The following is a 16,821-nucleotide window of genomic DNA, read 5'->3' on the forward strand; positions in this document are numbered from 1 at the left end:
ACAAGCGTTTTAAGGATCAACTAGAAAAAACCATAGTTGGTCTTCATTATTCTCTATTGTGTACATGGTTACTGATAATCAGTCATCAACTGTCTTTTTGATTTCCTTATTGGTATTCTTCAAGAACTTCACAGAGGCAGCGGTAAGAATTATTAATCACCAGTCATTGAACCCTGTGGTGATTAATTATATTTGGAAAATTCATGTATCTACCACTGAGCTAAAGCTGCGGTTTGAACCCAGAAATTTTGCGAGCCGGACGGCCTTAACTATTTGTGAATTTATTCACAAATTAGGGACTTTAGCAACTGCTCTTATAAATATCAAGAACATCGCATCCTCTATAAAGGATTTGCAATTTACCACTTCACAAGTAGTGGAAATGGTGGAGATCGATTTGTCCCAAATCGATATGGAGTGAATCGATTATGTAATCTTTCGATATTTGTAGAGCAGATGCACCAAAGAACACAACCTTTCAATATTGCTACATGCTCTTTTTCAACGAGAGAGATCGCTAGAAATAGAGATATAGTGGAGAATGTAGATATATAAATATATAGTTTTATACTTCAGAGATAGAGAAATTCTAGTCGTATTGGAGAAATGTATTATATATATTTTAGCAATATTATAGAAATGGAACTATGAGAAGAAGCTTTTGTAGCAAAAGGTTTTCTCTGAGATTCCTTACTGACTGTCATCTGTTCCCTCCCAGCTATGAAATTTACTGTTGGATTGGTTTCCGATTGTAGATTTTTGTTTTTCTATTCCATACTGTGGCTAATTTTTCTTCCAGATCACTCAAGATTTGAGAATGTTTGCGTTGGAAGGGAACTAATTTCAATTATTTTATCAATTGAACGTATTTGTTTTTTATTAGGTATTTGTTATTGATGAGACGTGTAGAAAATTTAACAATTTTTGACGTTCTCCCAACATCTTATAGGTATTATAGATGATTCCAACAGAGCTGTCAGTTTTCCTGCACGTGAATGTAGAATATAATAACACTTATCAAATGAAAAGATTTCATGTACAATCACCGTACTCTTCCATCGGAATTCCAACATCAGTACTATAGCCTACACAGAATTGGAATCCGTGGCTTGAATTTATAATAATTATTGCAGGCGACATGTCATGGACTCTAGTACATAAAAATAGGAGAGAGACGTCCAGCGTCCAGCTTGGCAAGCGACCAGAATTTTTTGTTATGACCAAATTTTAAGTTCAAATGAGTTTGAAACGTCGGCAGCCATCGTTTTTCATCTCCAAATTAAAATTAATACATTTCATCTCACAGAAACCCACCCTTTAATGGTTTTTGACTGTGGAATCTGAAAAATATTTTACAAATAACGATTTGTGAATATCAAACAAAATTTTTCAAGACAGGCTTAGTTTGTATTCATGTGAAACAAAACTCAATAGAAACTTTACAGCGTAAACATAATGAATGATAAGCTCAAACATAAGAATGATAATTTTGTCGCTTACAATGCTATTGAAAAAAATTATTGCGTTTTTATTTCAGTATGGAACAGTTGTAAATTGATCTAGAACTGTTCCATAAAGTAAATAATAAATAAATGTTAATTTAATAGATTTAACTTGAATTAAGTGATTATTGATAGACATATAATTCAATAGCCTATTCACATAGTCACATAATTCTAGTAGCCTTCAAGTAGCTCATAGTTGTTAATTTGATGGTATTCATTTTTTAAACAGCTTTTTATCATGCATGGTTAATTTGTACCATTTTATATGAAGGTTAATTTATACCATTTTATAGGAATCATAACTTCACAATATGATATTCAACGCCTTCCTCTAATATCTCTGTTCGTATAATAATAATGAGATAGAAGTCTCATTATTGGATAGAAGTGGATAGAAGCATACCAATAATATATTCCAAAATATGTTCGTTCTCAAACTCTTGTCAAATAATGAAAAGTCCTGATTCATCATAGAGAGAAAAAATGATGAAATTATCAAAGAAAAAGCAATTATTAAAAAAATCCTCTAAAAACTGGTGTTCATCAATTAGAACAGCTCCTACCACTAAGCTTCTCCAATATTTTCAAAGACACGAAGAGTGAGAGATTTTTACTCTGATTAAAAGTTTACTTGGTTGTAAGAAAATGAAGAGAGTGCTCTGACAATGGAAAAGTTCAATTCATTAAATCGAGGAGTTGGGATCTCTTTGTTGTCAACGATTTAATTGGATGCTACGCAAATCATTACGCTGAAAAGTACAATCATTCACAAGCAATGCCTAATGAGGTGCATGTTGAAAGCTTGGAGAGGAGCATTAAAAAGAATTTGATCAATGTTAACGAGAGCATCTTCATCGAAATATTGACGACAAAAAGTAGCAGTGCATCTACGGTATTATTTGTACTACTTATTGGGGAGGCCAATTGATACGGGATATTTCTATCCTTGAATTATATTGATTTTATCTTCTTAGTGGTAGATAATTGCGTTGAATGTATTGTGATGTTATGACTGTCAATTTGAAGATGAAAGTCATCATGGCACGAAAGATCAATGTAAAGTTATGATTTGCAATAAAAAATTACTTTTTTCCAAGTATGATCCATATACATATCTGGTGAACTACATCTATCTGGTTGTATGTCATTGTTGCACAGACTAGAAATAAGAAATGTTTAATATTATAAATAATGTGCCTTTTTTTTAATTATAGAGTAAAACGGAGAGAGTATAGAATTATATTCTAAAGATATAGAATTTATAATAATTCTAGTATAGAATGTAACATAATAATACTCTCTGGTCGAGAAAATAGTTAAATATTCAATGATTTTTTTATTAAGGATGATACCCACATAAGCTTTTCACTTGTGCGTGAGTAATGGAGAGTGTGTATGTTGATGAGTCGATGAGATGATAGAACGTTCATGCCATCGGCGGGATTCGAACCCACGAACCAGGTGGTTCTAGCAGACCGGAGTTTGTAACGTTCCTTTCCAACCTTACCAACCTGTAACGTTCCAATTAACGACCAACCCGGCCGGCAATTTAAATAATCAGTAATTACGAGATTGCAATGATATTGCTTAATGATTTTCACATACCACTGAACAAATAAATTTATGAAAACACAAATTTGAAATTGTCAACCACTTTTTATTATTATAAATTTTTATAATACATACAGAACCAGGGTTCTTGGCTTTACCAGCCACATCTTCAGCTGTTTGTTTACAGTTGTTTCAGTTGTAAACAAACAGCTGGTAAAGCCACGAAACCTGGTTCTGTATTATATTATAATAATTTATAATAATAAAAAGTGGTTCACAATTTCAAATTTGTGTTTTCATTATGGAAAAGTACCACAACATCACTCACAACACAACTGTAAAAATAAATTTATGTTTGTTATGATCATTCACGAATCAAAAATCAAAATTTTAATTTCTAATAATTGTTTGTTTTCATTTTCAGGTAAGTTATGAAAACTTGGATGAGAATGGTCTGACAAGGAAAAGATAGCTGTCTATGTGAAAAGGGTGAAGTATAACGTAGTTGAATGGAAAATTGACGAAAATTTATTCATTAATAATTCATAATGTGTTGAGAAGTATGCAACAGTTTAATTGAATTTCTATCATTCTATGAGTCCTCAACTGTTGAAGGGGCTTCATTCTAATAATTTATGTAGTTTAACTATACTGTATCTCAGTAGGTAAAATTAAATCCCTGACATATTTACTACCTAAATGAAAAATTCCACAAAATTTTATGTCTCCCAGTTGGATCCTTGAGAAACGTCTAGGATCAACAATCAATACGTTGTAATAAGTTATTCTAATTGGGCTATGGGAAGTTATAGATTGGCAGCGAGCCAGAATCATTAAATACGACCAATTTCATGGAGATGATAAAACAAATTTTCCAATTATTAAAGAAAAACTTCAATTACCAAAATACTTCTAAAAAATTGTTACTGTACCCTATACAACTCACAGAATTCTCATGAAGAAATAAAATTATAAATTATTCAATAATGAAAAAAAGAAAAGATATCAGTGTATTTCTTCTTATTATGGAGAAATACCACAACATCTCCTTCCATACAATCAAATTATTTCAGACTGATTGAAGTTACATCAGAGTTGAAACAATTCTCAATTGGCAATGCTGTTCTTATCCGTGGCACAATACCCACAGGCATTCAGCTGGGGGATGAAATGATAGCTTGAAATGCCTTCTCGGCAGTAATCGTTATGACTTCTATCTCCACCCCAATCATTGTTTTTATGACTTGCTGGATTGTATATTGTCGCATACAACTCCGAGGTCCAAATATCAAATGCTATGGAAATAATAGCAATAGATTGACTTCGCTGGAACAAAAAATCTGTTGTGCCATTTCTTGAGTATACAGTAGTAACGTTGTAAAATAATGAAATGAGAAAATACAGTATATCTTTGGAATTGATCGTAAGAAGTGTTATTTCTAGATCAGATTCTATACATGAATGTATTATCATTATCTCAATGAGATGAGTATAATTTCTAAATTCTAGTGATAACTGCGTATTAGAGTGATCACTGTTAAAAAGTTGACGAACATAGAACAAGATCATCAAATTCTCAATCTACTTGGCTACTTCAACATGTAAATAATTATCCACAGGGTTAACCACGTGTTAACCACTCACTTGAAAATATATTTAAATTAAAATGTTAGAAATGTTTCTTTCGTACCAAATTTATTGAAACAATTAAAAAATAGTAGTCGATAAGAAGTCAATAATAGATAACAAACTATTCTTCCATTATATTTGCAAACAAGTTGAATGATTCATTTCTATTCTACTTATTTTTTATTCATATGACTTTTATCGGCAGAGAGATCCTTTTGGATGTTCTGCCTCGCCGTATTACCGTATGTCATCCTATTATATTAAACGAGCAATTTCTGTATTTTTATATCTGGTTATTCATATTTATATCTGGTTATTTATGTTCAACGGATCTCGAAAACGGCTCTAACGATTTTCACGAAATTTTGAACATAGTAGGTTTATGATATAAAAATTCGATTGCACTAGGTCTCATCCTTGGGAAAACTCGCTGAACGACATTAAAAGGATAATTATTATTCATCCTTGGAAAAACAGCTGGTAATAATTATTTCGTCGTCTGTTGATGATGGAAATGAATGAGCGAGTTCATGTGTGTGGGACTGTGTCAAAATTATGACTCAGCTGTTGAACTTTTGTAATCATTCAATCATGTACTTAGTGCTCACTCGCTCACTTTTTGCTATCCACAGACGACGAAAATATCAGCTGTTTCAGCCAAGGATGAATTATCCTTTTAATGTCGTTCAGCGAGTTTTCCCAAGGATGAGACCTAGTGCAATCGAATTTTTATATCATAAACCTACCATGTTCCAAATTTCGTGAAAATCGTTAGAGCCGTTTTCGAGATCCGTTGAGCATGAATAAACAGATATAAAAATAACCAGTTATAAAAATATAAACAGACATAGGTACAGAATTTACTCGCTTAATATAATAGGATAACGAGCTCGGTGCCCCGATATTTTCCTATCTACACTCAAGTTTAAAAGTTATATGTTGGGTTCTTTATGATTTCTCACTAAAAATTTGCTCTATCACTTCCTAAGTTTCTATTTTATATAGTTTAAAATTAAGAAAGCGTATGTCTAAACACAAATTCACATTTTAAAAGCAAGCAAAAATAAAAATTTGATTCAAATATTGAAGCTGAAAATTTCACATTACAAATTTTTCCATGGCAACCAAATCTATTCTACTGAAATCTAAGGAAGGCATTGAATATTAAGTAGGAATCCAACAATGCATCCTAATCGAAAAGGAAGATCTAAAGAAACACACAATCTTTCACTAAACTCAAGCTTCTAAACTTTTTAAAGCCAGAAACGCGGTGATTCAAATTGAAACTTCCACGAAAAACAAAATTGCTCTGGGATTTCCTGCTTTGTCAATCTTCTCCTGATTGTTTTACACCGCTGCGTGGAAGGGGAATCTGAGAAATTTAGTAGGAGAAAGAAAATAGAAAGAACGAAAAGTAGAAATAATGGAGATAGCAGAGTTTATTTAACCCGCAATACCAGGAGACTACTTCGAGATTCTCCAGTGTAGGAGCTCTCAGGAGCTATACTAGCACTCAAACACATGAAACTTTCACTACCTCAGAGGTCAGAGAAAATTTCAATTCAATATTCACCTAATACAAAGGGAAATCACATCAAATTAAGCTCAGTGATTATTTAAAGGAGTATTCGTAACTAATGCCTTAGCAGCATCTTACAATAATTGAATATCATTAATTTGTCGTATAATAGCTATGCCGATCATATTGTTTATTTATTTGGTGTGATACGTGGTCTAGTGGATATAGGTACTGATTTAATCATCATCATCAATATATCGTATTGCGACTATACACATGTCACTACCCATTTATTGCTTGTGGTCTTCCTCCGTCACTGTCCCTGATGACACCTGATGATCACTGACACCCAAGTTCTCCCAATCACAGCGTCTGCCTATTCTTATTGTTATTCTGAACAATGGATCGCTCACTGGACTGCTATCCCCAAAATCGCCCATCGGAAATCGCTCATCGGACTACACCCCCGTGTTATCGGATAGACACGTTTAATTGTCGTCCCGGGTCCCGGCTGATATGTAACAGAAGTAGTAAGGACCATCACTCAACCCTGCATTACATAATTCAAAGAAAACTGGTAACTGGTGATTGAATCGAGCATGAAAGTTTCTTTTGACCTTTTAGGAAAAAAATATGGTCAAATGGGCGAGCGAAGCGAGCCTGTAGGCTTGTCGGAGATAAATTCAAACAATTCTCTTTAAAATCCAACTAAGTAATCAGTAAAAACTTTTTATTGTTACAAATAATAGCAGATTTGAACTTGATTATGGAATACAATATTAATTCGGATAAGCTTGTCTGTTCGCAATGAATTTATGAACAATATAGCGGGTTAGCCGACTTCCATCTGCCAAGTTTATTAACATGTGTACCACTTGAGTTTCAAGTGTTTTTGAGTTCAATCACCTAGGAATATTGACGCAACAACAATATAACCTGAACGTAATTTCTATTTAGAATGTAATTTAGTGTTGCTTAGTATGCTCATTCACTCTTTTTCACCAACACATTGCCTATTTAACTACAGTCTACTTAATCACTATTCGAAGTATATGCCATGTTCTACAAAGTACGAACATACATGTTGAGCACTATACACTTGTTCAATAAGTAAGAAGTTTAATCTAATATATCTATTACAGTAGAATAATTTAGTCTTTGTAATCATTTTGAACAACAATAACATGGAATTCACTCACTTCCTAGAAGTTAGCATAATATACAGTCTCTTAGATTAGTTGAACGTCGTTCACTAGGTACTCCCGTTAGAAAGGGTCAGCTTCACTAACTGACAGTTAAGAGCTTCCAAATCATTTTACGGTGGCTCGGAAGCCACTTACAACTGATCTATACATCTCTCTTATCATCAGCTCTACCATTACACACGCACGAACCTAGGGCATCATACTCAGTAAAATAACGCTCAATATTGAATTTGACGCATATCAGGCTGACCACTAACGGTGGAGCATGAATGATAAAAATACAATGTTGTGTCATCACAGCGAAACGCTTCGTGCAACATTTTTTCAAGATTAGGTTTTTGTATCTCCGATTTTTTTTTTGTTTATTGTCTCTTGGTTAAATTATTTTCCTATCATTATGATTTGTAATTTTCCAGTGGTTTATGCATTGTTATTGGTTGTTTATTTCATGTCAGAAGCCTCTCGCTGATGATGAAAATGTGTATGTGCATGATCAACATGTTTATCATGCATGTTCTACCGTTAGTGGCCAGCCTTAGATCAGAGTTGATCTAGGTCTTAATGTTTTGCTATAACATATATTTGAAATCTTATTTTTTAATTAAATTCTATCTTCTATCTACTTCTGAAATGCTTTATAAATTTCTAAAAGTACGTTACAACTTGGTTTTATTTGTATATTTTCCAATGCAGATTGAATGTTGAGTGTACTTTATACATTCAAAGTGCTTACATTTTTTCTTTGCTCTGTTGTTTGTTTAGATCTTACCGAACGGGATTACTGCTGTAATAGAGGTAAAAAATATTGAAATATATTGGTGTTGTGCTTTATGTGTTCTAGTTTAAGAGATGCGTTGTACAAAACATTAATTCCAAATGTAATTTTATTTGTGAGGGTCGAAAATGCTACTTCAAATACCAATAAATTACGTTATTGGCCAGGATTTCTTTTCTGTAATGCTTGGAATACAGTATAAAGTCAAGATTTATGTCTACTCTCCTATATCAAAGTATAGTAGGTTTTTTGTAGACTTGAAGACTCAACAAATTGTTCCTACAATGCCTACCTTATTTTGAAATGTTTTTAGGATAAATTATGTTTTATGCTTAGCTTTAAAGATCAGTTTTGTACTTAATTACTATCCATCAGCTTTCCTACAACAACCCTTCAACCATAACGACCTCTTTATAAATTATTAATTAAGGTGGCTTTTGCTTTACAATGACAGAAGGTAGGAATTCAAAGCAGTGGATAACTGTATCAAATGGGCTTCATTCGTTATGGTTGTTGTTTTGTCATTTGCAAGTTGTTCTTTTCCATGCTTCTGCTTCTGCTTTTTCTTCTTTCAAATTTTCTTCTCTTTCCTCGTTTTCTTCTCTTTCCTCGTTTTCTTTTTTTTCGTCTTCCTTTTACTCTCCCTCCTCCTTTTCCCCTTCCCCTGCATCCTACTCTTTCGCTTCCTCCTCCTTTTCCCTTTCTTCTACCTCCTCCTTCATCTCCTCCTCCTTTACCTCCTCCTTCTCCTTCTCCTTCTCATCATCATCCTCCTCCTCCTCCTACTTTTCCTCTACCTCCTCAGTTTCCTTTTTCTCCACTCGCTTGTTTGTGGGGGTGGCAGATTGTGTTACAAACGAGAGCATTAACGTTGCAACTACTGGTAATAAGTAAGGTGGGTTGTGACTTGTAGCAATGTCCCACCACCATCTGTTGTGTTGGTAGCAGTCAAGAATAGTATATAGATAGTATATATATAGCTATATACTATCCTTGGGTAGCAGTGACTTATCGGACTGTATAATAATGCAGGTGGGCCGTGCCTTGTTGCATACCTCATGGATTGCAATGTGATCACTCTAGTCTAGGGCTAGCAAGTATTGTTGGAGTATCGTTTTTATGTTTACATTAATTTATTACAATAAGTACAATGATTCGCGGAAAGGATGAACAGGCTCAAGTCCAAAACTGTTCATTTTTCAATTTATACAATACAGTCCAAAAATGAAGGTTTAAAAGAGATACATTTTGAATTGAAGGATTTACTGTATAAAACAAGAAAACAAACAAATGTTGAATTTAGAAATAGCTGATGTAAACTTAAGATAATAGAAATCTTAAACAAATCGTTAAAAATGGGTAACTTGAAATTTTATAGCCTAAATCCACACGCACTATTCAAACTTACTATAGCTGGTGCATTGTCAAGTTCCTCAAGCCCTGACACTCATTACAGTTTGTTTTTGGCTAGGTTTGGTTTTGAAACTTGGAAGTAGGCTATCTCAAGATCAATTCAAATCCAATTTGCCTCATGGATGTAAGGGATTTATACACAATTCACAATAATTAGAACATTCACAATCAAGTTAGGTTTAGTTGCCTTGCATCCATCTATTGAAAAGTATTTTGATTGGTTCTAGTTAGGCAACTAAAGACTGTTTGATACCGTTTCAACAATCCTTTCGATTCCAATACCAATAATAGAGCGTTTGTAGCTATAGAATATATGCTAGCTTGTATGCTATAAGCTTAAGTTATAAATGTTGGCTGTTGTTAACTGAGTCCATGCCTCGTGTCACATAACACAAATAGAGCTACTTATTCGTACTTCTGTAATTCGTGCCTTTTCTGTGCCTCATATATCATAGAATAACTAGACACCCATCAATAGAAATGTTGGTGTAGCTCTTATGCCTCTTCTGTGTTAATTGGCGTCTTGGGCTCATAGCAATACACTCACAATCGATACAAATAACCTCGTTACCTTATATCAAAACACACTTCTAGATTAAATTTTATTGTTTTTTGTCAGTATCTTGCCTCTTTTCTGTCTCTCATGCACCTCATAGTTTCACTTCTATAAATGCAAGCTGTCAACAGACTTCATGCATCTTCTGTGCCTCTTGCTCTATCAAGGATATGCTCTGTCAAGGATATTTATCTCTTCTCAGCCTGAGACAAAGCACTACCTCCGTAAACAAAGCCATACTGCATTCTAGTGACGTCAGCACAGGTAAGGCTCCTACACCAATAAAAACACTAGCTGATATAGATCAGCTGAAATCAACACATTTTTATTGGTATAGGAGCCCTACCTGTGCTGACGTCACCAGAATGCACTATGGCTTTGTTTAAGGAGGTGGTGGACGAAGACACTTTGATGAATGGGAAGATTCACTTCCAACTGTCAATGCTTTTCATAATAACATAACAGCTACCCATTGAGACAATGCTCATTCTCACAAAAAGAATACACCTCTCCCAATAGAATTGCTGTTATGCAAAATATTGTATTTTCTCAATAGTTGAATATTTGAATCTTGACAATATTCACATTGTTGTCAGAATGCTTGCCTCTTGTGTGCCTCTTGCCTCATCTCAACTCAATCTCATTAGCCGCGTGAGGTAGAGAGTGATGGCGCCTCATGGCGCACTCACGCAAGTTACCGCTCCCCTGAGAAGCTGTGGCGGGGCGATAATCCGTTCAAATTGGCCGACAACGCTGCGCTAACGAATCGTGCCGTGTCGTGTTGTGTCGCGTGGCTAGCCAGCCACGTGTCGTCTGGTAACCGCCGATTAGGACGCTCTGTCACGAAAGCATAAATATTACAGACTCTTCACCCTTTACTGGCTTCTGTAGTTCGGTAGGCGTAAGAAGCTGCACAAATAGTTTCATAAGTAGTAGCAAGCTAAAATTCTAGAGAACAATTTGCTCACTTCTATGAACTTTATAAGTTGTAAATCAGTGACAAATTATTATAATTGAAACCTCTGAACCAATATTAATTTATGTCCAAATATCAAAATTGTAATAATTTCTACCTCTTAGTTATTTTCAAAATATAAAATATTCATTCACTGGAAAAAAATTAAACAAGAACCGAAAAACGAACTTACTCCTAGAAGCACAGCTGAATTGAATTGAAATCTCTTTTATCCGTCGATCTTTATTATCTTCCACTCTCGGGACCGGTACTGTAAACAGATACTGATGTAATAGACTAATAACTTATGATACAAATGTCTTTGCAATATTGGAACTATACTGGACTATTTGGACTATACTGTACTTTGGATATCATTGTAATAGAATTCCAAAGTGATTCATATGAGAGATACTTGGAATATAAAATCGTTCACAAAATATTTTGTCGATTTTTATATTATTATTATTATGCTCACTCTGAGTACAGATGCACTCAACCAGAATATAAATTATATATAATTGTATATTCTGTGCACTTAACTTGAACCTTGTGAACATATACTTCACTTTTAACCAGAAACCTGTTCAAGTACGAGTCTACAAGGTTAAGCTTTATGCTTCCAGTGATCTGCCTCTATTCTAGTAAATAGAAATTCTACTGTAATTTTGAAACCCGACTACCGATAAGAGAGTGACTGTAGATTGATGTATGACGTTTTAATGTGATTGGTCTGTATTCATTTTTATTCTTTAACAAAGTAAATGTCATAAATAATATATTTTAATAAATATATTCACATTAAATAAAATTATCCATAGTTATTTATAAAATTATCCTTTGATCATAGTTGAGAATCTAAATTTTCTCTCTAATCATGATGTAGCTAATTATAATCAATGTAATCACACCTGAATGAGTATGTTTTGGTGTTGTATTGTAGTTGTAGTTTGATAACATGCACCAGTAGCCCAGCATCCTGTTTAGAAGCATTGACTCACGCACGCACTTCCTGTGTGGGGCGTCGCTACAATTGTAGCTCGCAATAATTGAAGTCAATTTCTGTCCTCTCATTGTACAGCGATGACAAACATTTGATTGTCAACCGGACAAGTTTCGGTAACAAGAGTTGGAATGCTAGTTATGGAAATTCCAAGTTTTTCTTGCTATTATTCTGTCATTTAAGGTATGTGTGGAAGAGAGAACCTAGAGTCCTTACTCAGCCCTTAATAAAGGCAATTATGATTTATTTCCAATGTTGCTTTTATTTATACTCATATTATTGAAAGTGATGTATTTGAACAGCATAAGAAACTACGCCTTCTTCAGATGTACTGATACACTATTTCATTTCTATTTTTAGTCAGGTTTTAATTATTCAGGTTCCATCAAAGCGAGATCCCATTGCCATACATCATTATCCTTCAAGAATTTATCTTTATCCTCAGATCCACTGATCATTATAAAAATTGTGGAACTATCACACAAGTAAATGTAATATTCAAATGTTGTCATAAGTTATTGATTTTGTGAATGTATTGGTCATTCTCTGCAATGATGTTGCTTAATAGAGTCTGACAGTACATTTTGATACCAATAAAAACTTTAATTGAAATGAATTATTAGGTATCAGACAGGCAAACAAAAATATCTGTCACCAATGGTGTTATCAGTCAAAGATATAGATAAGACGATAACGACTAGAAAGGCTCAGATTATGGCTAACAATTTGAAATGAAAATCATTTTCTCAATTATTTTATAAAATAATAATATTGTATGAATTCGAGGTTAGGTTCTTTGTAAACAACGCTTGTCGGCAATATAAATAACAGTCAAGCTGAACATCTACAATTTAATCAGATACTCGCTAGCAAAATAATTGAATCTAAGTAGCATTCGTTAAGACGAGGACAAAAGGGTTTTGTATATTATAGCATGCAAAATAAAGGATATGAATGTTTAAAAAGCAAATATAAATATTTTTTGATATATGTGAGTAAATAAAAAACACAAAAACATAATAAAAATAAAAGGGATAAAATTATAAAAATTTGTAGTTGTTGTAGAATGCATGAAAGACTCTAATTAGAATAAAATAAAAGTTAAGGATAGAAATATTCATGTTTAATATAGTAATATGCTCTCGTACTGTGGACTACTTGACAGTATTAAATTGCGTCATTGCGGATTATTTGAAATCCACCAATAGGAAAAGATATTTAAATTTTATGCAAATTTAGAATCGGAAGTATCGTCGAAAGAGAATAGGGGAAGACAAACTGCCCACTTGCTTGCCAGAGACCGACCAAGACGCCAACCATCACGAGAGCAATAGACTGATTCCCTTATATAAATTAATTTGTATTTATTGCCAAAGTTTAAGTATCAAAAACTTTTAATAAGTAATAAACCTAACTCAGTGAAGTCGCTCTATGACATGAGTTATTAATTTAAATATCCCCATTGGAGAGGACGACAACAGCCCACCAAAAAGGCATAAGACACACGAGGCGAATCCATGCCACATCTTTAAAATTTGTGAAAAATCTTCGCACATGAGTTACAGAATAATTTCTTGAGAGGGCCCTCAGTGCAACGAATTAATAGAAATTTCATAAAGCTAGCTCTTCGAAGGTTTTACTTAAAAATCAAGCTTGATCTAAACATAATTGTGCAATTATATAAATAAGGGAAAGGTCCTGTTTAGAATACAGATAAGAACTAAATGTTAAATTAAATATCACTATTTGAAATGATTAAATATGCACAGCAGTTAATGTATTCAAATATCAGTATTATTAGCATAATAAGAATTATGGAAACTCAAAATTCAGAAGATAAATTATTTATCTAACTTCCACTGACGGCCGAACTTATACCCTAAGATTTTATATTAAAAAGATCAAATATTATTGGAATATTGAATTATAAAATGCTAATTCGATAAGCAGAAGCGAGTTGAATAATTGAGCTATAGAAATCTGTACAATGTATGCTGATATAAAAATCATGAAAGTGTGTTATGAGGGCAATAATGGGATTCAGTTCCTGGTGCCCTCAAATATGTAAATTTTCAAATAAATAAATAATTAGTTGATGCTGTTAAGCAGAACAAGAGAATTAATTGAGCCATCTGTGATATTTTTCTTGTATACTTTCTCATATTGTGTTTGCATTTATTGTTTCATATATTATTTTTTGCTCGTTGATTTTATTGTAATTATATATTTATTGATTGAATGGTGTTCTTTTCATTTTAAATCCTGTCTTCATGCATGACCAATCTTGTACTAGTATTTTTATTGACAAATTAATAGAATTATCAACGTACTGTATTCTTCATCGAATAAGTTGGATAAAATTATCGATCACTAAATCTTCAGAAATAATATGTTCTCAAGATTTATTTAAATGGTTCAACCTAATCACTGAAATCAAATTGATTGAAATACAGGGTCATAGTATTAAGTCGAAGCAGTATTACAACCTCTTCAACATCTATAATATTGTGGAGTCAGTCAATGCAGCGGTAAAGATTACCGATTGACAAAGCAGCAGCAGTTTGCAGCAGTTGATAGCGGAATTTGGTATAAGCTCCTCGAAGAGCTGGTAAGAACCATAATTATGGTATCTTTATTTCAGCCGGTGTCAAAATATCAAATATATTCAAATATCACATGCTCTACCGACCGATTGCCAGCTGGGCACATGTAGGTCAAATACGGCTTTACAAGAGTTACTAGATTGATTTATTGGCACGTTATTTGTGGTTATGTAGCTTGATTGTCCCATTCAATTCCTTAACTTCTGGACAACATTAACATTATTTTTTCCAACATTTTTTGAGAGAAATAGTACAGACTCAGCCTAGTTTTTCCTCCAATGTCATAATTGTAGCCTTTCAGGATTAAAGTGTTTTATACAATAATGAATGAATGAATTTCATCCTTTACAGTACGTCGAATTTCTTAAAGATATTTTTTTCGTTTCTATTACTTTTATTTACCTTCATCAGAGTATTCTTTATTACCTATATTAAAAGCATTTTCTAATCTTACATATGACTTTAGCTCTCTATATAGTTATTATTTATAGAAATATTAGTATCCATTTTCCAATAACTAGCCTAGTTAGTAGTTATTTTCCATTAACTATTCGTGTCAGACATGATGTAGTTCAACTTTCACATATTGTGCTATACTCCTTCACTTGACTATTCTTCATGCTACAATGGAATCTATCTCAGTGCACCACTCTCTCTCTCTCACTCTATCTTTTTATGTCATTTCCTCTTATTCTTCGTTGCTCCAATTCCAATCTCTTCTTGTTCTTTTGTAATAGAAATGCTATTCCTTTTCTAGAGCTCTGTCGATGTATCTTAGTGCATGGCATGTCTCACTGTAGGCCTACTACCATATTAAAAAAAATATGCACTTCTTCATTGAGGATAATTATGCTCATTTTAACTCTTTATTTATCAAACATATTCCTGATTACAAGAACTTCATCACCTCTAATATCCATTAGTCGAGTAATTCAACAGATTTATAGAAAATGCTCAACTCTGAGACGTTTCCCATTCCCAATTATTAAATACATTTCTAGTTCTAGTAATTCAACAGATTTATAGAAAATTTTCAACTCTTGAGACATCTTCCATTCCCATTCATTAAATACATTTCTAGTTCTACTACATCTCGAGTTGAAATTTACTTTTTTATTATAACTTTGTACATAATAATTATTATAATTACTATAATTATTATAGGAGGAGACATAATGTAACATACCATATTTCAAATTCTAATTTCCTGCTATCTGACAGTTTCCCAAATTTAGGAGTCACTAGATGAGAGGATAGTGTCATATCTAAATTCAGCGGGGCACCGTTGATGCACTTTTAATGTTGCCAAACTAGTTGGTAGTTTTATCTCTCACTTTCTCCGTCTCACTCGCTCTCTGTTTCCGTCCCCTAATTACAGTTGTTGCCTCTTGTCTCTAATGTGTCGTTCCACGATGCCATAGCAATATTTAATCCAGTATGCTAGCTAGCGCACCTTTTTGGCACCACTCTGTATATTTGCATTACTATAACATGCATTGCATCGCGGCTAACCTCAACATTTCACCGCAACTGTTGGACCGTAAAATTATTCTACATGCTATGACGTAGTCGATTTGTGACATTATTATTTGACCATTGCTTCCCGTTTAATTTCAACTGGCTAACATCAACGAGTCTATTACTGGAAGTTAAATTAGGAATAGTATGATTTTTCGTTACTGAGTTTGAGGAAGTTTATTATTTATTTTTTATTCAATTTTTTATTATTATTATTAAAAACACACATAACAAGACAAAACAAAATTACAAAGAATTTGAAACAAATAAAACACAATAAAATGTTACAAATATAAAAAACCATGGGCTTTGTGGTTGGGTGTGTTGGAGAAGAGAAAAAAAAGAGAGGAAGATACCTAGCCAACTATGGTTTCCCATGTAATAGGCCGGCAAAGAAGAGAAGAGAAGTAATGAGGGAAAAATGTAAGGGAGAAATGGGGGGAAGGAAGAAAACAGAGGAATAGGTACTCAAAATAAAGGTAAGCGAGTCCACTGAAAAATGAAAAAACAATGCTGGAGCAGAAATCTCGAGTCATATATCTAAATGGAAGAAGAAATTACTGTATGTCCAGTTTTTTATATCCAGTTT

The 16,821-nt window shown here is 33.3% G+C and overlaps 1 protein-coding gene across 4 annotated transcripts in view; it reads left to right on the forward strand.

The window, feature by feature from the left end:
• The window catches only part of LOC111047296 (cyclin-dependent kinase 14), a 331,518-nt gene that overhangs the window by 15,808 nt on the left and 298,889 nt on the right, over positions 1–16,821 (forward strand). For 2 of the 4 annotated variants that reach the window (XM_039428523.1, XM_039428525.1), the window contains exon 2: positions 8,172–8,204. The exons of the other annotated variants lie outside the window; for them this stretch is intronic. In XM_039428523.1, coding sequence (XP_039284457.1) covers positions 8,172–8,204 — 33 coding nt within the window. The remainder of the gene's footprint in view (positions 1–8,171; positions 8,205–16,821) is intronic. 4 annotated transcript variants of the gene reach the window in all.

The sequence above is a fragment of the Nilaparvata lugens genome, chromosome 5 (assembly GCF_014356525.2).
Source record: "Nilaparvata lugens isolate BPH chromosome 5, ASM1435652v1, whole genome shotgun sequence".
NCBI lineage: Eukaryota > Metazoa > Arthropoda > Insecta > Hemiptera > Delphacidae > Nilaparvata > Nilaparvata lugens.